The 24,713-nt window shown below is 44.0% G+C and overlaps 1 protein-coding gene across 1 annotated transcript in view; it reads right to left on the reverse strand.

Moving 5' to 3' along the window:
• The window catches only part of CDK8 (cyclin dependent kinase 8), a 203,339-nt gene that overhangs the window by 121,538 nt on the left and 57,088 nt on the right, over nt 1–24,713 (reverse strand). Inside the window, exons 5-6 of the mRNA XM_086935177.1 lie at nt 15,456–15,513; nt 6,108–6,239 (exon numbers count right to left, since the gene is read on the reverse strand). Coding sequence (XP_086791303.1) covers nt 6,108–6,239; nt 15,456–15,513 — 190 coding nt within the window. The remainder of the gene's footprint in view (nt 1–6,107; nt 6,240–15,455; nt 15,514–24,713) is intronic.

The raw sequence follows: 24,713 nt of genomic DNA on the forward strand, positions 1-24,713 counted from the left end.
CTGCTCCTCTCAGCGGCGGCTGGGTGCGGGCAGACGACGGAAAGCCCAGTGGTGATCGTCCAATACCCCCCAAGGCCATGAGAAACAAGAAGTCCACGGTGACCCAATCGAACACCATGGATAATTATACGGAGGACCAGGGAGGAGGAACTTCGGCTCACCCCGGGCCATCAGAGGAGCCCCGTGAGCCATCTCTATCCTCCATAATGCAGGCCATACAATCTTTGGGCACTACTCTGGAGTATAAAATAGACAAATTGTCTATTGAATTGACGCTTCAGCATGCGGATCTGAATAAAACGTCTGAGAAAGCCACGCAAAACACTGCCGCCATTACAGACCTCCAGGGGACCACCAAGTCGTTACAACAACAGGTCCAACAGCTCACGCACCACCAGAGGCAGATGGGGCGCGGCTGGAGGACCAGGAAGGGAGGGCCTGAAGAAACAACCTCAGGGTGGTAGGTGTGCCGGAGAAAATGGAAGGGGCTAGCGTGGAGCTGTTTTTAGAAGATCTCATCTTGAACAGCCTGAAACCCAAGAGACTGTCTAAATTCTTTGTCATAGAGGGAGCACACAGGGCGCCAATCCCGCCGCCCCGCCCGGGGGTCCCGCCGCGAACCATCATCGCGCGGGTTCTTAATTATAAAGACAGGGATGCAATCCTACAGGCGGCACGGCAGCATGGTGACTTACATGTGGAGGACGCCACAATATGCTTTTTCCCTGACTTCACACTCACGGTCCAGCAGGAGCGCCTATCATTTGACGCCGTCAAGAGGAAAGTTTGAGAACGCGGTCTCCGCTACATGATGTTCTTCCCGGCGCGGCTCGAGGTCTTGACGGAGGGGGAAGTCCTTTTTCTTCACCACCCCGGAGGAGGCACATACTTGGCTTGAAGAGCGGGGACAGCAGTGAAGAGGCCCGGACCACAAGGAAGTTGGAGGAGCGCGGCCCCCCCCGGTCTCCGGCTTCATCTGTGGGGTCGGCGGGGGAGGCACGACGGCGCCGGGAGAGCCAGCTCCAACAGGCTAGGAGAAGCCTCTCGGCGTCACCGGACCTGGAGTGAGGAGGTGGAGTATGTGGATTCGGACTAGCAGGATCTTGTGGACATGTAACGTATAAGGGGACCTTGGATACTAATCCTGTAGGGTCGCTGAGAGTGGGGGGCCCTCGAAATGCATGGGGGTTCCTGAGGGGATCGATAGCAGGCCTTGATATATCTTTGCTGCTGTTGCTAATTTCCCACTTGGATGGGGTGCCCTGGTTGATTCTTAGGAGGGTCTTCCTCAGTCATGGGACACTGCTCTAGATCGGGACGATCGTTGGACTACCTAATGAACTGTAAGGTGGGGTCGGGGGGAGCCTCGGATGCTGGACTTGGTTGCACCACTCACCCATCATTTCAAGGGCTACAGGCTCTCTGCTTGTTGGGGATGTCAGGCGCGGTTGGCCGACGTAGCAGGGTAGCAGGGGGGGGGGGGGTTGGGGGGGGGGGTTGTTGCGGGGGAAAATGGGGGCTTTGTTCTGGCTTTCATTGTTTGTTTTTGTATCGTATGTTTGTTTTGACTCCATTGAGACACACATTGGGCGGGTGGGAGGGGGGTGATAGGGGGATTTGGTCACTACCCCTTAGCTTCTGCGGGGAGGACAATGGCTGAGTCACACTCGCCTAGAACACAACACCTTGACATACTATCCTGGAATGTGAACGGCCTGCAGAACAAGATCAAGCGCACTGTTGTGCTAGAGTACCTACGCAGGCACGCTCCGGATGTTGTCCTCCTACAGGAGACGCATCTGCTGGGGAATCATTGCAAGGCCCTAGACAGATTTGGATACACCCTACGTGCCCATTCTGGCTTTACAACGGGATCCAGGGGAGTAGGTATCCTAATCAAAAGCTCCTTGCTACTGGTCCTGGGGCGCTGCTGGTCTGATCCCCTGGGTCGCTTTGCGGCATTATCTGCACAATGGAAGGGCCGCACTTTGAATTTCTGCTCGCTATACATCCCTCCGAAGCTACACAAGACTACCCTCCCTGATATTGGAAAGCTGCTGTTGGAAATGCCTATGGGGACATTTGTCCTGGGGGGCTGGGGGGGGGGGGGGGGGAGCAGGGGAGATGAACGATGTGATGGCTAGAGAGTTGGACGGATCGCCGACTACACCGAGTAGGGGAGGGACAGGCCACCTCAGGGATTTTGCACAGGTGCTGGGCTTGGTCAATTTATGGAGGGCACATAACTCACATGTTAGACAATACACGCACATCTCTGCAGCCCATGTGTCATCCTCTAGGATTGATTACATATTTACACTAGCAGACTACATGGACCTTTTTCGAGACGGACATCATAAAGTTAGAGGGATTTCTGACCATGCACCGGTGGGGGTACAGATGATGGGTCCCAAGCGAGACTGGAGTGTCCCCCCTAGGCTGGATTCCTTTCTATTTAAGGACAAGGAGTTCCAGGAGAGGTTCCGGGAGAGGGTGGACCATTACTTCAATGAAAATGTAGGCTCTGTGAGCTCCCCCTGGATAGTGTGGGAGGCGTACTAGACAGTGGCCAGGGAGTTTGTACAGGCCGAGGTAGGGAGGCGGCGTAAAGACAAACAGGCGCAGGTGGAGAAACTGGAATCGGAGCTTCATGCTCTGGAAAGCGGGACAGAACGTACTCATGCTCAGGAGCGGGACAGACAGCATAAGGCACGCCTCTTAAGTAAAGAGCTACAGGATGTCCTGACGGAACAGGCGCGATCGCATGCACTTGCCACCCAACAGAGGGGGGACAAGGCGAATAAAATGATCGCCTGGCTGGAGAAGAGAGATCGAGACCGCAGCTGGGTGCCGAGGATAGAGCGGCCGGATGGGTCAGTGAGCACCACAAGCGTGGCAATAGCGGAAGATTTTATGCGATATTATGAGGAGGTCTACCGGTCTCACACGACAAGGGGCGAACAGGAGTGTCGCGATTTCCTGGGCCCCCTGCGGCTGCCTGTGCTGGAGTCCGCGGACAGAGACGTGCTGGAGGCGGATATTACGGTCAAGGAAATGGAGGAGGCCATGGGGGACCTGCAGACAGGAAAGGCACCTTGGCCCAATGGGTTCCCAGCGGAGGCGTTTGGCTGTGTGACTAGCCGCACGGCGCCCCACATGTGCAGCATGTTCTTCGAGGCGCGGGACACTGGGCAGCTTCCGAGGGATTTACCATTGGCAACGATCGTTGTGATCCATAAGACATGGAAACCGCAGGAGGACTGCAGCTCGTACAGATCTATCTCCCTCTGTAACTATGAGACAAAGGTCCTAGGGAAGATCCTGGCCACACGCCTGGGTGCGGTGATACAATCGCTGGTCCATCCGGACCAGTCGGGCTTTAAGCCCCACAGGAGCACGCGACTCAATTTGCGCCGCCTATTCGGGGTCCTGCAGACAGTAGCCACGCGCCGGAAGGTGCCAGCGACACTGCTATCTCTCGATGCCCATATGGCCTTCGATAGTATTGAATGGCGCTACATATACGCAGTTTTGGAGAAGTTGGGCTTCGAGGACAACTTCTGCGCCTGAGTGAAGCTACTGTACACGGGGCCGCTGGTGAGGGTCCGGTTCAATGGGGCTATGTCGTGGGAATTTTGATTGGGGCGCGGCACGAGACAGGGCTGCCCCCTCTCCCGACCATTGGGTTAGGACGGACCCTGGGGTGTGGGGCATAGACAAGGAGCGCGTATCACTATATGGCGATGACATTTTGCTGTACACCCAGAGACCGCCGGAGTCCATACAGTGGCTGATGGTCATGTTGCGCAAATTCGAGGAATACTCCGGGTATCGTATCAACTGGAGCAAATCCTTAGGCCATGTTCTGGCGGGACCCCAGCCTCACACCGTGGTTGGCTGTGAGGGCCTGGTCTGGAGCACAACGTTCCGGTATCTGGGAATATGGGTCACACCATCCAACACTGCATTTCTCCAGCTAAATATCCAGACACAACTGGAACGCCTTCACAGTGACGTGCTGCACTGGCGGACCCTCCCGGTCTCCCTAATGGGCAGGGCCATGGTATTCAAAATGATGGCCCTGCCTCGTCTGCTGTATGTTCTGCAGAGCTCGCCCTTCCCGATCCCGGAGCATGTCTTTAAGAGGGTGGAGTCCGAGCAACGCTCCTTACTATGGAGTGGAGGGTGTCCGAGAATTGCTCTTCGGAAACGGCAGCGGGGTCCTTATGAGGGGGGCTGGTAGTACCCGACATCCGTCTATACTACTGGGCGACACAGTTGATCAATATAAATGGCTGGGCATTTGCCCCACAGGAGGAACCCGCTTATCGGGTGGACCATATGGCCCAGGGAGCGGATTCATACTTAGCGGCTCTACACTCTAAAGCCAGGCGCAGCCAGTCCTTGCCTCCCCAGACTGCGGTAGTGGTATGAGTGTGGAAACGGGCAACAAAGTTGCTTGGGTGGGTGGCGAAGCTTACGGCCCAAACGCCTTTATGGAAAGGCAACTTCCTCAGGGAGGTTGTGAAACTCCGTGAACTGCGCTAGTGGAGTCTGACCGGCATAGATACGCTGGGGGGCGTATGGAAGAGGGGACAATTGGTGGAGTTTGCGACCCTACAGACGGAATTCCGAATGGGTGATGGCGAATTCCTACACTACCAACAATTCAAACACGCCTTGCATACCCATTTGAAGCAGGGGGATCAACTACTTGAGTATGCCCCACTTGAGGACAGGCTACTGCTAGACCCTGTGATTGAGAAAGCCATCACACTTACCTACAAAAAGCTCATTAAAAATATTCCGGACGCACTGGGGCCATTGAGGGAAAAGTGGGAATCAGACCTTGGCTTGTTGGAGGACGATGACTGGAATGAGGCCATGCAATGTCCTAGAGAGGTGGCGATTCGAGCTAGATTCAGATTGGTTCAGCTAAGCATCCTACATAGGTCCTACAACCCCCCAAACAGTGCAATTTAAGATGGGGTTTGCGACAACACAATTCTGCTTGAGGGGCTGTGGGGAGGAGGGCACCTTCTTTCACATTCTATGGGACTGCCCCAAAATTCGTGCATATTGGGTCGGACTGAAAGACATCATGGAGGAGGTGTTGAGGCGGAGGTACCGCTAGAGGCTAGATGGCACATTCTGGGGGTGACAGGTGACGTTGCCTGGCCCAAATATGATAAGACATGGTTAGCCTTCGCAAGCATGGTGGCCAAGAGTAACGTAGCTCGACTCTAGGGGAGTGACTTGTTACCAACGATAGAGGAATGGGAACAAGTCATGGACTGGTGGCAGAGAAAGTCATTTATAATAGTCGGGGCTGCCCCAAGACATGGGAAAAGATATGGCTGGCATGGCGAAGGTACAGAGGGGAATGGATGGATACCCCAGAGGCTTCACCGATGATGAGGGTACCCCCCCATAGGAACTCTCCCACTGAGCACCACACACTGTGTACACTCGGTAACCACACATACTGAGAGGCCACGAGCCTATGCTTATGAGAGGTTCTGGGCATGAAATGGGGGGGCTGGGGATGGAGGGCGGGGTGAGGACTCAGATTAGGGGGGGGGGGTCTAGACAGGGTGGCAGGGATGTTTTAATGTAGCCTGTTGAATTTTGTCGGGGCATGCTCCGGGGATAGACCAACAATATGTACGCCGAAGGAAGGTTTTTCTTTTTTATACTCTATTGTGAAATCACAAATACACTTCCACTGCTATCTGATGTGTATTTTGATGGAGCTGTTATGTTTCAATAAAACAAATTTTAAAAAAGTATACCTGCTGAGCTTCTATTGAGCTACTTATTTGTGTGACCAATGTGAATAGCCAAAAGTACATTTTTGTCAACTATTAACCAACAGTACATTCCTTAGCAATTGTACAAATGGCTAGAAGTACTTGTTCAATTATTAGTTTGAGTGGAACAGAAAACAGATTAAAAATATTTAGCAAAAACAATATCTGCTCCTACACAGTTACTGTTACTTTCATATCTCTATGACAGAATAACCGAGGTAACAATGTTTAATAATGCTGTAGGCACAACAATTAAATAAGAGAAGATGCACAGTGCATTTCCTTACTTTTACTTACCAATAGCTTTAGTATAATGTCTTGCTCCTAATAACAGCTCTGGTGCGCGATACCAGAAGGTTACAACTACTGGATCTAAATCTGCTAAAGGCTTCAAAGGAGAATTAAATAACCTGGCAAAACCCATGTCAGCTGTAAAACAGAACAAACAAATGATCTTAATATATGAAAGAAATATCAGATATGGAAAATGCATACAACAATCATGACTATTCTCCTGTGCAGTGACCACATTCTTAACACACGTTAAACAAGCATCTGCAGCAAGGTAATAGAAACCTCTACCAAGTGATTAATTGTCAGAAGGCAAGCACATGTACCATGAAGTCCACTCTAATGATTTTCACATTCTTTTTTTACATGACCGATAGGTTGATCTTGATAAAGGGCCCAGGATGCCGTAGGACCCATCAATGCTAACAAAATTCCAAAACAAAGGGTCTGGGGTGGAAGAGACAACCATTATTAAAGTGAATGGTAGATCATTTTTGAAAGCCTTTTGCAAAGGACATGTTTAATACTTGTACTTACACTTGGGTAGATCAACAGTCTCTCTTTGGATATGCACCCAGCCAGATGTAAACTTCTTACTTGCATCAAGACCTTCATTGGATGCCACAGATGCTGCACATGTTTGGACTAACCTTGCTCTCGAATCAAAAAGCATCCACCTGTCATTTGTATTTTTCGGGTGGTTTGTGCATTGCTTCTTTCTATTGTACAATGCCTGCATATTAGAACACTTCACCAAGAAAAGGCAGCTTGTCATAGTCTTCTTACCCACTGCATAAGGCCTCTAGCTTTTTCAGTTAACACAATTTTTCAAGGCAATGGATACAATCATGATATTCAGTATCAAGGGCAGGAGAAATATCAAACTACTAACTCCAAGTGGAAGGGAAGAAACCTAATTCTATTCCAGTCGAGAGATATATTTACAACAAAAGCCCAATACAAGCTCTGTTGAATGTAATAGGTCTCTGGATTTTTTGAAGTACTAACACGTTGACACACTTTGCAAAGCAGAAAAAATATGTGAGGCGTAGATCATTAGGTGATAGGAGTTTGTGCCAGCAACTTACAATGGACTGCAAGCCCTCCAAGATTGCTCATGAAAGAACCAGAACAGAATTTTACTGAAGTCTGACTAAAGAGCAGACTTTAAAGTATTATTTTGGTTACCTTCCTGTATTACCTGTAAAAGTCCAGGCCTCATAACATAAAGGCAGCTTTCAGGGTGGAGAAGCAGTCTGCTGTATTCACTCGTTTGGCATTTGAGGTAGAAGGACTACATAGCCCCTGGACTGAGGGAGTGCACGAAGTGGCCGAAGAAACTGTATCAGTTCCAACTAGGCTGTGGCAAGCTTTTTCCCCTTTAAAATCTCTGACAATGCCTTACTCAGAGCCTCTGACAGCAATTATGTTCTCTCAACTGTTGTTCTGTGCCATTTGTAAACTAATTGCATGCAACAGGATTTTTTTAACTCTGTTCTGTTTCCTGCATGAAAAGCATTTGAGCAATATACCATGCATTTTAGAAAGATTGAAAATAATGAATTCAATGTTTTGTTTTGAGATATATGTAAAGTAGGTTTGCTTTGCCACCGGTATAGTTTGCCACTTGCAATATAAAACAGAAACTACTGGCTTTGCAATGCTAGTTAATCTCAGTCAATGAGCCTGGTTTGCAAAGTATTTTTCTGCTACTGTTTTCCATGCATGCAAAAGGCATGCCGCAAACCACATATTATTCAAAATGTGCATAGGTTAGCTTCAACCTGGAAGTGCATAAACAGGAATAGTAGACAGAGAAAGCCACCACTATGCAGCAAATGTCAGTGCCTACTTCTCAGTCCTCATTTCTAACCTTCTTTATCACTTCCTTCCCCCTACTTCTTTTCTCCATCCACTCACGCGTTTTGCCAGGTCTTTTGCTATCTCAGTAATGATGAGCCAATGACTGTTTGGTCAGATAATCTGCTTATCATCCATTTAATGATATTTCTGCAGTAGAATATTAGTCTCTGTTAAACAGTTAGGGTCACCGAAGTCAGTATGCTGTTTTCCAGAATGTGCAGTTCTGCCCCAACAGGCTGTAACTGTGTGAACATCTTGTTAGAGTTCTGCTTGCTTGGGTAATGTCATACATCCTATGTAGCAGTGAAAGATCCCCCAAAATGTTGCATAATCAGTTACTGACCCAACAATCAACTTGAAAAATTCAGATATGGAAGAATGCTTCTTTTGCATCAGTGAAGCGCTAAGATTTCCCAAGTAGGTTTACTCTCAGCTGAGTCGAATAAAGCAGAACTTTTAACTGTGTGGTCTCAGGAGAAGGGAAAAGTGCGCTCTCGCAGAAAATAAAAACAACACAGAGGATGGTGTGCCCCAAAAGGTCAGCAAGCAAACTCTTTAAAAAGGGTTACAGCCTTCACAAGTCAATGGTTTTGGGGAGGCCTAATATTTTTAGACAGGAGTGAACACCTTTTATACAGCAGCACTATGAGGTGGTCATATCTTCAAAACAAAAAATTCTACGATGTGACAAATCCAGTCAATTTTTTTTTAAATAAATTAATTCTGTTCTTTAAGATTTCTTTCCATGCCTTTTGAGGATGTCAATTTTCTGGTGAACTGATTTGAAGTTCCCCCTCATGTCAACCAGGAAAGCCATGATATCAATTTAATTATCAGTGGTGTTTTTGTTCATCAGTCTTCCAGACTGGTATTGTTCGAAAGGCCAATTCTGTTCGAATGACAACTTGCAATACTACTGGTTGTCTGTACAAACTGTGAGAAGTGGATTCACAGGCACTCCTGTTCACAGTCACAGAAATCTGCCTGAAACCCTGAGAAGAAGTGTTTCAGACCACCTTTCAGTCAGTCTTTGACTACACCTTAGTGGGAATGGGTTTGAGCAGTATTTAGCTTTACAGGTAAACTGCGCATGACTCATGTTTGCTTTCAGAATGGCAGACACAGTAGGATAAGTAGTTCTACATCCCCAGGCAGGTTGATATCACACTTACTCATGCATGATCTATCAATGCCCCTCTATCTTTGGCATCTGGCTTCACTGCTTCATGAAGCAAAGTAGCCTTTCACACAGGCAGGTCCTTTGTCACCAAATACCAGGGTTCAACTGTCACAGCACACAGCCATTCAGAGTTGGTCTCAAATACCTCTGCAACCTGAGCAACCATTGAATGATCTGCTGTTCAGATGTGTGGGGAGTGGGACTACACATAGTCAACCAGACGGAGGCACCTACAACTTGGGCATGTATCACCATGCTGGTCCCAGGCAGACCTGCAGCCCACATCACCGAGTCTTCCGGCCTTACTTAGCATTGTGCCATGGATCAGAGGGCCTTTGCTGCAATCTCCCTTCCATCAACCTGTGATGATTAGTCTTTGTTTCTTCTGGCACTTAGAAGCAGTAGGAGACCAGTCACCATTTTTGAGACTCAATTTTGGTCCGATATGCAGAACGGGTATGGTGCATTTGGATTCAGGCACAGAGCTCTGCTACCAAGAAGCCATTTCAGTTGGTCGCCAGAGCACATCTTTCAACATAACATTGTAGCATGCAAGCAGCCTCAAAGGATTTTATTAAGGGCCAGTAGAAGGTACAGGTGACACCGTTTGTTGCTATGTGGTATATGTGGATAAAGTAGTATGTCTTACATGCTACTGCAGCTATTGTATGAATGTCATTTTTTGAGTAAACATTTAGGTGACATATTCAAAACATACTTAAAAATGTTTTTAGCGATCGTTGTATCCTACAGGGACCCTCCACAATTAATGTTTGTCATATTTAGGCATGATGAAATAAACAAAGCCTTTCCTGCAAGTTTCTTCTTAAAGATGAAGCTTTCATTCAGTTATCCATTTAAACTATTACATTTATATAGCTGTAGTGTTTTGTGGATATTCTTTCCTGGTCCCTTCATGCCAAACTATATGATTTTTCTGAGACGCAGGATCCCACAAATATTCAAGAATCCCTTATCTAACATAATGGCTGTCACAGCACAAGTTTTCTGTCTCTATCAGTATACCACATTGCTCAGATCTACAGATCCAGAAATGAGAGGAAAAATGCTAAGTGGGTAGAGAAAATCCTAATTTGTTAAATAAAAATAAAAAAATCCTCTGCTGTTCCGGATTTGCAAATGATTTCCAGAGTAATGATCGAACCAAACCAAAAAAAACCACGCAAAATATTAACCTTTAAATTCCATCCACGCATTGTTGTGCACGTATCTTAGAAAATGCTGAATTGAGTTACTCTAAAAAAGAAGTCAGAGTACAGTGGAATCTTCATGTTGGGTATGGTCTAAATCTGATCTACAAAGAGCAAACGTACATATGAGACTTACATTTGGAAATATTACTTTTAGATCTCCCAAACTATCTTTGCCTTTCCCCCATACTCCTATGCTGACCTGCAGGAATCTTGAACTCAAGATTCTAAGTTGGTTCAGGGAATGCCTTGTCTACCACATTTAATGATATGGGGGACAGAGAATGGAAGGAAAAGAGGTGGAGGGAGAGGGAAGGAGTAGATTGGAGAGAGAGAGGGAAAGATTATTGCTACGATTCTAGGTCAAATTGAAATCACTGCCAGTTATGGTTAGCCAAGCAACTCGCCCCAATGCCCTGCCTATGACATTTTATGAAAGACTGCATCACCAATTACACCATTGAGATGATTAGTGATATTATCTATTTACCTAACCACTGACATCATTAATGACATAACTGTTGTTTGGGTAGGTCATTATTTACAGGTGTATTTTTATGTGTGGTTAGTCTTCTGTTATCATGTATCACCTCCCCCTTAGCCAACTACTGCTTCCAACTCCTGTATCTGCAATACATAGTCCTATGCTAAGTCTCTTTTTGCACATATCCACTCTGACTTCCCTTCAACCATGTGCAGTTGGGTCTTATCTCAGAGGCTACTTAGCGCTGGCCAAGGAGTGGGCCTAGCCTCAGTATGGGTATTCCCAACTAAGCACAACATTTGGCTATGAACAGAATGGGTTGAGCACAGGGCCTGGCCTTTATTGCAGTACAGTGCAGAGCATCATTACATAACCAGACCCCTTTTTGGTTTAGCCAGTCATTTTTGTGTCACGTGAAGCTATGACGTTATTAGCATACTAAAAATAGGCCTTTCCATTGAAACTTGAGACTTTAAAATAACAGGGCCACTGGACGCAAAACTAGTGTTTTTCATATAATTATGGTTTTGAGGCATATGCTATATGTTCGATCTGGGGGTCTCTAGTTGGCAGAGGTAGGTACCACTGTCCAAATAGGGACCATTGCTTCTAGTCAGGGTAAGGAGGATACACTCTTTAGATAACCCCTGCTCACTCCCTTGGTAGCTTGGCACGGGCAGTCAGGCTTATCAAAGGCAATGTGTAAAGTATTTGTACCAACACTCACAGTAACACAGTGAAAACACCACAAAAGGACTCCACAACAGTTTAGAAAAATAAACGTATTTAATCTAAACTAAACCAGACCAAAACAACAAAAATCCAACATACACAGTTCACAATATGATTTCAAAAGAGTTCTTAAGGTTTGAGTCAAAATAATCCACAGTTGCGTCACGTTTAACCCGAAGTACCTGTAGATGCAACAAAGTTCCAAAATGAAGCTGCAGCGTTGAAAAACAAGCGATGTGTCCCTCCTGAGACCCTGGGGAGGTGATGCGACAACCCCGCTGGACGAAGCAGGCGTGTTGCGATGAATCCGGTCTGTATGGGGAGGGAGGCGATACCTTGTATGGATTCCGGTGAGCAGGTTCCGTAGGAAGCATTTCGCAAAGGTACGATGCTACGATCTCCGGGACGGCGAAGATCTCAGGTGCGGCGGCGCCGCGCAGCTTCGATCTTTTCCTCTCGCGGCCCTCGATGCGATGGCTCTTTGACGATGTCCGCAGCGATGTGATGCGGTCCGCAAGCAAGCGGTGCAACGATCTCACCCAGCGACGACATGCTCTGTGACGATACTCGCAGCGACAGGAAAATTCCCGCATCGGGGGGATGCGTTCCGAAAGCAAACGATGTGTTGGTTCTTGCAGCCGATCTCTATCTTCGCGGCGGTGGGAATTTCCTCGCACTGTTGGGGATGCGCTCGGCAAGAGAGCGATGCGTGAAAATTGCAGATTGTCTTTGTTTCTCCTTGTCCAGCTTCCCAAACAGCAAGCAACAAATTCCAGGTGCCCCTCAGTCGGATTCAGCACTCTAGGAAGGCAGAACTCTCTCAGCAGAGTTCAGAGGGAAGCTGGGGGTGAAGTCCTTTTGTTCCTGGGACTTCTTAACAGGAGGCCAGCTCTCTTCAGGCCCTTGGAGATCTCTTCAAGCAAGGCGACAAAGCAACAACAAAGTCCTTCCCCTCTCCTTGGCAGCAAAGCAACTGCAGGTCAGCCCGCAAACACACAGCAAGACAGTCCTTCCTCTTCAGTCTTCCAGCTTTCTCGTTGGCATAGGTTCCTTCTTGATTCCAGGATGATCTAATTTTCTGTAGTCTGGGGTCCTGTACTTATACCCAAAAAAGTAATTGTTCCCTTTGTGCGAGGAGGGCCTTGAGCCCAGTCTGAACTAGTTCTGGGTGTTCCTTGAGCACTTGGGTTTTCCTGGCTTCTCCATTCCTTTCAGAGATAGGGGCAGGGTCGTCAGCCGCCCAGCAGGACCAGCATTGTGTAAAGCAGGCACAGTCCTATTCAGGCCCAGGTGCTATCCCCTCCCACCACTCTAGATGCAGATGGAGCTATTCAGCCCAGGGATGGCCTACTCAGCCTCTGGGAGCCACCCATCCCCTGTCACTCACAAACCAGACAGTCAATTCACAAACAGGACAAGGCACACAGAAAAGTCAGACAAGAGAACAGCCACTTTTCTAAAAGTGCTGTTCTCAAACACAGGTCTTAAAAAACATCTTTCCCAAAAGATGTGTTATTAAATTCTGAGTTCAGGGATACCAGACTTTTATGTCCTATCTCCTATGGGAAGATATGCAGGTAACCATTATACTCAGCCTTCCCCATTATAGCCTATGGGCAAGATAGGCCTTTCAATAGTGAAAAACGAAAATGGCTGTAGTTCACGACCAGAGCATGTCACACACACCAGTACATGCTCTACCTTTCATATACACTGCACCCTGCCCAGGGGGGTACCTTGGGTCTTCCATTGGGGTATCCAATGTGTACATAAACGGAAGGGTTAGGCCTGGTCAGTGGGGACATTGGCCAGGTTGAAATGGCAGTCCACAGACTGCACACAGGCACTGCAGTGGCAGGCTCAGACACCATTTTAGGGCTACTCATGTGGGTGGCCCACTAGTAGCTTTTGAATCACCAGCCCTGGTACACCCAGTGCACTTTACTAGGGACTTCTTGGTAATACAAATATGCCAATCATGGCTAGCCAATTACAATAACAATTTCCCTAGGTATCACTAACACTTTGACACTGATCAGCAATGGCAAAGTGCCCAAAGCCTCTAAACCAGCAAAAATGAAATCCAGCACAGCGTAAAAAAAGGAGGCGGCAGAGGCACGCCAAAGATGCTAGGTCTAACACTATATAATCCAGCACCTGCTACATAATATACAGATTTGAACAAAAATATATTCTGTTCCAAACTAAGAAAGACCAAAAGTTACCATACAGACATAGCATTCACAGAGAAAAGCATTTTGCGAAAGTTAGCGGTTCACCTTTCACCCACTGACTGCTGTACTCTAATATTTAACAGGTAATAATAAGGGTAAAATGTTGTCCACGTAATATACCAATCTCACCAAATGAGGGTCTGAAAAAGGGTTGACAAGGAGCATAACATTTTTTTTCATGTTTAAACAGAATTCCAACAGACATTATTGCACTCGACTGTGCTACACAGCAGATACTGCCGTAAAGCCACAGTTATTTTAACAGAACACTGTCAATGTAAAAACACACACGCACACACACACTCCTCTGCAGGTGTAGTAACTAAGTTGTCTAATGGACCCAAACTAAATCACTTTACCGATCAACAGGACACAATAACTTTTTTTTACTGGAGAAATGACATCAGATGCCCTGGGTATACAGTATATAACTATTATCACAGTCCCCAGAGTCAAAAAAGCCAGGGCCGGCGGCCGCCGTTTCTCGGTCCACACGGCTAAACACTGGAACAATCTCCCCCGGAGACTGAGAACAGAACCTAATCTCCTCCAGTTCAGGAAATCACTAAAGACCCTCCTCTTTCCTCACCCATAATTCCAGTCATGGCTTTACCCCCCCTCGAGATTCAGGCCAAGCGCTGGGATGATTTAGGGTTACTACGCGCTCTATAAAACCTTAAAATAAATAAATAAATAATAAATAACTACGTCATATTCGAGTAGACAATATACTTCAGTATCATCAGGCATTCAAGTGGAAATACAACTTCAAATGGAAACAACATTATGCCGAGCTGTAGGGCTCAGGCATTTCCTCAAATCAATTTTGCAACTTTTCCTACCGAGTCAAACTTCAGGCATTCCAGTGGGAAGCTGACAGACCACGTATCTGTTGATCTCTTCTGACTGAGGCCACTTTTGCACTTATAAAATACGAAAGCAGATAACGCACTACTTAAAGGGGCTGTGGGCATGATTAGCTCTTCATTCCATTAAAATTCTGTGGGAACAGCTTAAGAAGAAAATGGTGGTTAAGATGACCAAGCACACAACATCAGATGGCACCATATTCAAGTCCTGGACAGTCGACCATACCATTTGCCAATTTACAGCCTGGGAGACGGAGGCCTTTCAGAATGTAGAAATATCCGCTAGATTTTTCTTTGTAATATTACGCCAGCCTCCTAATAAGAAACGTACATTATGTGTTTGCATTTCACCATACTGTTCCACAGGGCTTTTTTTTGTTTGTTTCTTAAAGGAAAAGGTCCTTCCAGGGGGCCCAAATTGTAGACCCAAACCAAACCTAAAACTGAAGACTGGTTTTAAAACTCAGAGTATACAGGCCTTCGCCATTTTCATATTTAGTAGTAGCAGCTTCAAATCTAAAGCAGCCGACAAGGAATAGCAAGCCTTTAAGTGACATGATAAAGAGGTTTGTCGTTCTCACATATCTTTAACTCCTCTACACCCCTGCTTGAAGGTTCCGATTACACACAAACACCGACCCCGTCCACAGTCATCAAAGACCTTACAGGCACATCACTGGACTTTCCTATGATACTAGGCAGCCCACACAGGCTTAAATCAATAAATTACGAGGCAAAGAGAATACATTCCATCACTAAGATAAAACCATAATAAGCATACCTATTTTTACGCGTCCTCGCTCAGGGCCTTCACCCATAACTAAAATATTAGCAGGCTTCTGTGGAAGGGAACAAAAGTTTGGAATTAGAATGTTTGGGTGTTCCATAAACCATTTTCAAATTTGGCATCTTTTTTGAGAAGTAACCAATCAAATCATCCTGTTACAAACCACAACATAGAAACAAATGCCTAGCCCATTTATGTAGTTAATCTTTCATTGTATTTAAGTTCTTTGATACCTTTTGCACCTAAATAGTATCTAAAACATGCTTGAAAATGAAGAGGGCTACTCAAGGTTCTCCCAAGAATGTAACTTCTATGTATGACATGCAAATACTGTACGGGCAGGCAGTGAAATGACTAGCTTGGTTAACCGAGAAGAAATGTATACATACCAATTACTTGATTTTTACTAATCCTGAGCTGTGTACAGGAGACAAGCCATTCTACACATCAGAGCAAGAAAAATTAACCTTTTGCTTGATCCGTTTAGAGTACCTTGAAGTGTGATAAATGAAGCATTTGGCTGTGCTGGATGAACATTTCAAATTTATAACCATTTCATTGTGCAGTCAGAAGCTAGTGAGACTGCAACAATACCCACCCTAACATGCCTTGCTCCACTGAAAGAGTTGCTGTGCAAACAGGTAACAGTGCTGCAAATATTGACCAGTAATGTTAGTTATCCAGAGTTAAGCTCTCCCTTATCACAATCTTTATAATGTGAAACAGAGCCTAAAATGTAATTGGTAACAAGGTGGTGTGGTTAAGCTGAATGAATAGAGGGGATGGTGCAGTACGCTAGGATTGTGAGGTTTTGGCTTGTTTTAGGTGTTTAAGGAACAGTAAAGATGAATGAATGAAAGAAGTAATATTTTTAGAGAGCAACTGCTATTTCAGAAGAAGCATCCCGGCGCTTCTGTAACTCAAGTAGGACCAAAAGTTATATCTCAAACAGCACTGTTTCAACTGTGCCTTGAACAGACTTTTGCTGGAAATGACACAAAGGGAGGGTGGAAGAGCATTCTAGAATCCAGAACAGAGAAGGACCTGCCCCCAGATTTGGTTTTGAGGTATCTAGGGATGCACAATAGGTTGTGGTTGGAAGAGCGCCTACAAGGAGAGTAGTGTTAAGGTGGCCTTTGATGTAGCTGGGACACCTCTGGTGAAGTGCTCTGTGAGTGATCATAAGTGTTTTGAATTTTATCCTAGAGTTGACTAGAAGCCAGTGTAGTTCTTTGAGCCCTTGTCTAATAGAGTGAAGTTTGAAGCTATTCAAAATGAGCCACGCTGTGGCATACTCTACACGTAGGGATCTTGCCAACAGATTCTGGGAGGCACAGAGATAAAGTATGTTGGCATAATCCAACTTGGAGGTGACTAGCGCATGTACAATAGCTTTGCAAGTGTCATGGAGAAGATATTTTAAAAGCTTTCTCAGGGATTTTAACAGACCTAAGCAGGTACCAGCAATGGCCTTGACTTGGAAAGTGCAGTGTCCATGAAGACTCCCAGATTCCTGACAACTGTGGAAGGGGTGGTGGCATGTCCTAAGTTAGATGGCCAGAGACGCAGTGCGTCAAGATGGGAGGCAGAACAAAACATAAAAATTTCAGTTGTGTTGGAATTTAGTTGTAAATAGCTGCTCTGCATTTACTGAGCGATGGACGCAAGACAGCCCTAAACGTCCACAATTATAGTGTCATTAAGCTGATGGAAGGATAGCATTAGTTGAGTATTGTCCGTGTAAGAGACAGTGTTAATATCCCAACGTTGTGCAAAATAAGTTAAAGGGTCCAAATAGATGCTGAAAATGGTTTGCTAAGTGATGAACCCTGAGGAACACCAAAGCCTACGGCTCTACACTGGGAGGTAAAGAAAGAGAGGAACACCACCTGCTGTCTGTCAGCAAGAAAGTAGCAAGGACATTCCAAAGCGCAGCCCATAACTCTTGCCTGCTCCAGCCTTTGTAGAAGTATCCTGTGCAACACACTATCAAAGGCGGTGGTGAGATCTAACAAGATGGCCACTGCCTTCTGCCCAGAGTCGAGGTTTCCCCTGATGTATTGAGTTACACTCACTTCCGGGCAGTGACAGGTCGGCGCTCTAGCTACTCTGCGCTTCGACCTATTTAATCTGGGGCTCATGCGCACGGGAAGCGACTGGCACCGGTGGCAGAAGGCTGTTGCAAGCTACGCGTGTGTATTGAAGCGCTCCTCCGAGTTTGTTTTTTAATTGTGTTGCTGAAATTTTAAAATATTCAATTAGTTCCTTACCTTGAATCTCTGCTGCTATTTCTCCTGCCTTGCCCCTAGCCCCGGTCCGACACGGCTGTGTGCGCCAATTGTTTGGAGGGCTTTCGGGCCAGTTACACTCACTTCCGGGCAGTGACAGGTCGGCACTCTAGCTACTCTGCACTTAGACCTATTTAATCTGGGGCTCATGAGCACGTGCAGCGGGCGCGCCAAAGGCAAGCCCGCCTGCGGCCGGGCGGGGTCAGGGGCCATACACTATGCCCCTTTCCTGACCTATACCTCTAAGGATCTTATTGCTCTTTGGGGCAATTGGCCCCTCTCCGACCCTGCTCTCTCACAAATTAAAAACCTCGGCATTGCTGACCGCAGCCCTGCGACTCCCCCTTCATCTTTCCTGGGCCTACCGAACCATTCCCTCCCATCCTCCACGGTAGACGCACTCTCTCAGCCTCACCCTGTACAGTCCACCCCGAGCATTTCCACCTACCTTCTTAACACTCGATCGGCGGTAAAACATCAGGTTGAGCTTTTCTCTTTTTTAGGCTCTTTCAAGCCGGATACATTGCTCCTCACTGAAACTTGGTATTCCTCTGACTATGCCAGACATACTATGTATATTTAACAAGGACCCCCTGAGTTAATGAATTGAAAAATTCCTAGGTCAGGGAAAATAGTACAATTGAAAGGTAGCAACCTAGGTAATTTAAAGGTTGGGGTATCGTAATGACAAGAGATGATGAAGAAATGACTACAGCTAGCTAAAAAACAACAATTTTATTTTTCAATTGACATAGTAAAAAGGTTCATTCATATAACATAGAATCAAAGTATAAAATTCGTAATACATATATAACATGAACAACAATACATAAAAATTTATGAATCAAAAGAGAGAGTAAGTGGCATAAAAATAAAATCTCTACGCGCGTTTCGGCGGCCAGCGCCTTCTTCCTGGAGCAGCCACGTAATATCTATAGATAAAAAATACATACAGAATATAAAATTACATCGTTTCGCAGTTACATGTGAATAAGAACAAGGTCTAACTGAAAAAAAGGATCACATTTTTAGCAGCTATAGTTCATAAAACATGATTTCATTGATGTTCATTCTATTGTCATTTTCTTGCGGTATTCTTATTTATACATCAAAGGATTTTCCCGGTGAATATACCGGGTAAGTAGCCCAAGTAAGGTGCCATTGATGGGCATGGGTGCCACGGAATCATGACAAATTATTTATAACAATGACTTTTGGCTTCAGGATGACTCGGTGGGGGACGTTCTGTTAATTTTTTTTATGTTTATAAAGAGACGTTTACCGGCTGTCTAAGTGATAAGGCAACCTTTGCGGTTTGTATACTGTTGTACTGTCAATGATGAACAATACACCTGGTAATCCTATTTTTTTGTATATGGTAGGTAGAATAAATGGTAAATTTTGGTCTTTAAAGATCTGTGCTCACGCATTTAATTAAATTAAAACGTTATGATCAGGCAAGTGGTGTAAATCAAGTAGTACTTACTAGTATAAAAGTATTGTACTATTAGTCAGGTGTTTTTTTCATTTCTTTATTGTAATTCCTTCTGCATCCAGTATGGGTGAAACTTAATGAAGAAGGAGAACTGAATTTAGACAAGCTATTGAATTTTTCTAGTAATCGTGTAAGCGGCATTTGTAAACGACGAGCATATTATATTATTTTTACCTGGTTGATTTGGGAATAAAAATGGATACTGCCCGCCAGCTGGAACCCTTTATATCGATATATAATGAATGGTTCTGATGATAGATACTTCCAGCGTTAATTTCGGTTTCTAATATTGTGGAGTATAAAGAAACATATAGGATATTTATTTCCTGTTTTATCAAAGTGCAATTGTTTGGAAGATATCAAGGGCAACTATCTTACCTCTAAGATTTGGCAAAAAATATATTTAACGTCTGGGATAAACAGCTTTTACTCTAGGAGTTGTCCCATCAGAGGAGTATTTGTTTCAGTAGCACCTTAGTTTGCCTACAGAAAGAGATATATATATAAGTAATAATTAGGGTGAGTTGAATAATATCCTTTGGTTCTCATTTGTCTGAAACTTCAAACATTCTTTGCCAGTAGTTGTTCAAGGGACCTTATGATGCTCATTGTTGAGACCGCCAAAGAATTAGCTGCAGAAGTTAGGTCTGAAGTGGAAGAACTAGAAAGTAAAATTAAGAAAATGGGCAGTATAGATGAAGCCATAAAGAAAATTGAAGAATGCAATAAAGAGCTAGAATCTTTCACCAACTATCTAGAAAAAAGAAAAAACGACAAACTACTGAAAGATAAGAGATATGCCACTATCGAAAATACTTATCCTTATCTGAGACCGGATTTTTACCAACAGAATCACTATACTACCGAATCTAGGGAGCAACAACCACAAAAACAACGTGTAAATACCTTCTCGGAAACCTCTGATTCCGACAATGAAATCAATGAAGGCTATTATGACTCAGACTTAATCTACAACCAAACACCCAATAGGGGGAACCGTAGACAGCCTTTTTTAGGGAATCGCGGAGGGGGACGGGGACGCCCCAGAGTCCACTTTCAGGGCCAACCGAGAGGGAATTACCAACCACAGCACCATCACCAGCAGGAAGATCCGCAATTTGTGCGCGAAACCAGAAGCAGACAGTATTGGAAACAGGGCAATTAATTCCAATTTTCAATTTAGCTAGTCTAGAACTAGATGAACATAGCACCAACCTGTTATCTAAAGGACTATCATATGTCCCACACTCTAATGTTAACTTATTTGAGCTGTACTGCGATATTATTTCATTTTTTCGTAAAATCCGCCTAAAAAAGTTTTTCGCACAAATACCATCACAGATGAAGAACTTTCCTATATAAAACCTCTTTATCTCCCGTCAACTTTCTGCCCGGGCTTAGAACAACTAGGACCGGAGGTAGCAACCTTTGAACTAGTTGTTCTAAAGAAATTAGAACAAGCTTTAAGATACATCCCGAAACCCGTTTACAATCTGAAAAGGGAAGAACATCAAGCCTTAATATCACTTTCTGAAAACAAAGATCTCACCTTTAAAGGGTGTGACAAAGGAGGTGGTATAGTGATCATTGAAACATCAGAATACGAAATAAATATGCTTAAAATGTTAAATGACTCGACATTTTATGTCCCATTAAAATCTCACTCAATGATAACCTTATCTAAGAAAATTACGTCCTTAACTAAAACTGCCCTGGATGATGGATTTATTAATGCTAAAGAGTTCGATTTTCTGAACCACCATCAAGGAAAAATTGCATGTATTTATGGTCTACCTAAGATCCATAAAGATACCAGAAATCCCCCCTACAGACCAATAGTCTCCACAATAGGGACAGCAACTGAGCCACTCTCGAAATACGTAGATAACTATCTACGTCCATTTATCCCTAAAATAGAATCCTACATACGCGATACAGGCCATATGATACAAAAGGCTGAAGGAATCTCGTTCAATTCAAATAACGAACTATTAGTTACAATGGACATTGAGTCTTTATATAGTTATATTCCTCTGACCGACGCAATGCGAACCACAAGTTGGTTTATTGACCTATATCAGATTCCCTGCCCTAAAGAATTTTTATTAGCCTGCCTGGAAATTGTACTGACTGACAATGTATTTGAATTTGGTACCCATGTAAATCGCCAGATAAAAGGTGTCAGTATGGGAGCTTCAGTAGCTCCGTCCATAGCTAACATTTTCATGGCAGCATTTGAGAAGGAATTTATCCACAATGAAGTAGCCCCTTTTTTTGAGTCGATCTCCCATTGGTCCAGATATATTGATGACATCTTCTTTATCTGGACCGATGGGAGAGAAACTTTACATGAATTCCTTCAATGGATAAATGGAGCAAACCCCAACTTACATTTTACTTCCCATATAAGTAATGAGAAAGTGGAATTTCTAGATATTGAAATCAAAAATAATGCAGGAAATTTAAATGTAGACCTACACATAAAACCTACTGCAAGGAATACACTACTTCATTACCGCTTTTTCCACCCACGGACCCAGAAAAGTAGCATCCCCTTTTCACAATTCCTACGTGTCAGACGTAATTGTACAAGCTTAAATGACTTTGATGCACAAGCTGCAATGATGAGAACTAAATTCATTGAGAGGGGTTACCCCCACCGTTTAGTAAGAGAATCTTACAAACGTGCCCGGTACTATGACCGAGATTGCCTGCTAAAAACAAAAACTGCTACACCCAATGAACAAATAGTCTGTATAACAAGACACTCAACTGTTAATGAAAAAATAAAACATGTGATAAATTCGAACTGGCACATATTAAATAGCAACTGCACCAATGATCAGAAATTGATGAAGCCTCTTTTTGCCCATAAAAGAAATAAGAATATAAAAGAATTTATTGTTCACTCCCGCTTTATGAAAAATAATAACCAAGAAGCTCTTAATCAACTGTCTATTCTGACTAATAATCCTCTAAAGGGAACTTTCCCCTGTTCTTCATGTAAATCCTGCAGGAACATACTATCAGGCGAGGAATTCGAACATAATGGCCACAAAACCAAAGCAAGGGAAATGTGGAACTGTAAATCGAACAACGTCATATACTTCATACAATGTCCTTGTCTCCAAGGATACGTAGGAGAAACTGCAAGAATGATTCAGACACGCCTATGCGAACATCGCTCAGCCATAAAAACTAAGAAAACTGCATGCCCCATGGTCAAGCATTTTTTGGATAAAGGACATGGTGCTGATGATTTTAAATGGAGAATCCTTGAAAAAATCCATGTTCCTGACTCTAAAGGAGGCATGACCATCCGAAAAAAGAGAGAAGTTTTCTGGATTTTCGTTTTTAATACCTTTCGCCAAGGCTTAAACAGCGAAATTCCGTGGGAACATGCAATATGCTAAGAGATCTAGTCTACTTGAAATGTAATAAATTTAATTCCCATAGCATTTATATGTAAAATCTCTGATCTTTCAGGTATTCATTTCTATCTACAGAGCCCAATAGATGACTATAATTTTTAGAAGCCACCTTATTCAACTTTATTTATAGATATCTTTCTTCATTAATTAAATTTCCCCACTGCTGGCTCCTTATGTATTTACAACTTTCCTTGCTCCCTAAAACATAATAAATGGAAAATGCTCCCCCAGTATTATAATGAAGCATTTTTCTCACAATTGATTTACTCTTTAATCCTACTGATTGATTTTTTGGAATATATACACCAATATTAACCCCTTTTTTCTAAGATTAGTGAAGCTATAGACGCAAAGTCTTTTTTCTATGACTATAATACACTCAACAGTAATCAGTTATTGTCCAGGATTAGTGGATTCACATACGGAGAGTCTTTCTTCCACCCTTAAATCAAACCCAAAATATATGAGGACTTTAAATCTGAGACCTATGCTAAACTCCGCAAATATGAGTTTGTCAATAAATCGAAATCCATACTAGATTCTTGACACACTGTATCTTTAATTGTTAGAATCTATTCCGCCAACATCCACTCTATGATTCCAGGATAAAACCCCGCATAAATGTAACGCAATTAGCGGTAAGTCGAATTATATTTATGACGACTGTTAGAATCTATTCTACCAACCTCCAACCATGGATACTTAGGCGAAACTCCGCGGAAACGAACCACTAATTATCGAAGCCCCTAAGGAACTCCACACAAATCTAGCGCCAACGGTTGAGAATCGACTTGTAACCATAACGACCGTGATAGCCATTAGAAGCTATTTCACTAACCTACCACTATCGAGATCTAGGCAATACTCCGCGAAAACAAACCATCAATCACCAACCACTAAAAGCTTAGAAGAAATTCCACATAAATCTAACACCAATAGCTGACCGTCTACCTGTAACTATGACGACTGACAGAAACTATTCTACTAACATCCAATCATTAAAGTCTAGACTAAACTCCGCAGAAGCTAACCACCTATCACTGAAGTCCTTCAAAAACTCTGTGTAAACTAAACGCCGATCACCAGTACACAACAGGTAACCATGACACCAGAAACGGAAAATGAGACAAACTAAAAATTATCGCCAGGTGCCAATGATATAGACCAATCAACCTAAATATAAATAGAAGCTCAGCGAGCAGTTAATCAGCCATCATTTTCCCGCGCATTTTGCCGCCGTCAGACGTATCTACCCGCCGCTGGACATCGGGAGCCCTGCCGTCTATCTTCGGGTGAGAGTTTAGTCAATAAATCGATACAAGTAGATTGCTATCTGCTAGTAGATTGCTAACGGCGAGGTATAATATTCCGTTCCCCTCATGTACCGATTTATATTTGCAGGCAGGGAGATCTTTTAACTTTGATCCTACACTTGCAAGAAATACACGATTCTTTTTACCTGGGAAATACAAGTAGCAAATCTTTTAGGTAAGATGCATGGTTTAAATAAAGACTTGTTAGAATGCTTTAGACGTGGGAAATCTTAAAGAATGTTTGAAGTTTCAGACAAATGAGAACCAAAGGATATTATTCAACTCACCCTAATTATTACTTATATATATCTCTTTCTGTAGGCAAACTAAGGTGCTACTGAAACAAATACTCCTCTGATGGGACAACTCCTAGAGTAAAAGCTGTTTATCCCAGACGTTAAATATATTTTTTGCCAAATCTTAGAGGTAAGATAGTTGCCCTTGATATCTTCCAAACAATTGCACTTTGATAAAACAGGAAATAAATATCCTATATGTTTCTTTATACTCCACAATATTAGAAACCGAAATTAACGCTGGAAGAATCTATCATCAGAACCATTCATTATATATCGATATAAAGGGTTCCAGCTGGCGGGCAGTATCCATTTTTATTACCAAATCAACCAGGTAAAAATAATATAATATGCTCGTCGTTTACAAATGCCGCTTACACGATTACTAGAAAAATTCAATAGCTTGTCTAAATTCAGTTCTCCTTCTTC

Source organism: Lissotriton vulgaris, chromosome 8, assembly GCF_964263255.1.
Source record: "Lissotriton vulgaris chromosome 8, aLisVul1.2, whole genome shotgun sequence".
In the NCBI taxonomy this organism is placed as follows: domain Eukaryota; kingdom Metazoa; phylum Chordata; class Amphibia; order Caudata; family Salamandridae; genus Lissotriton; species Lissotriton vulgaris.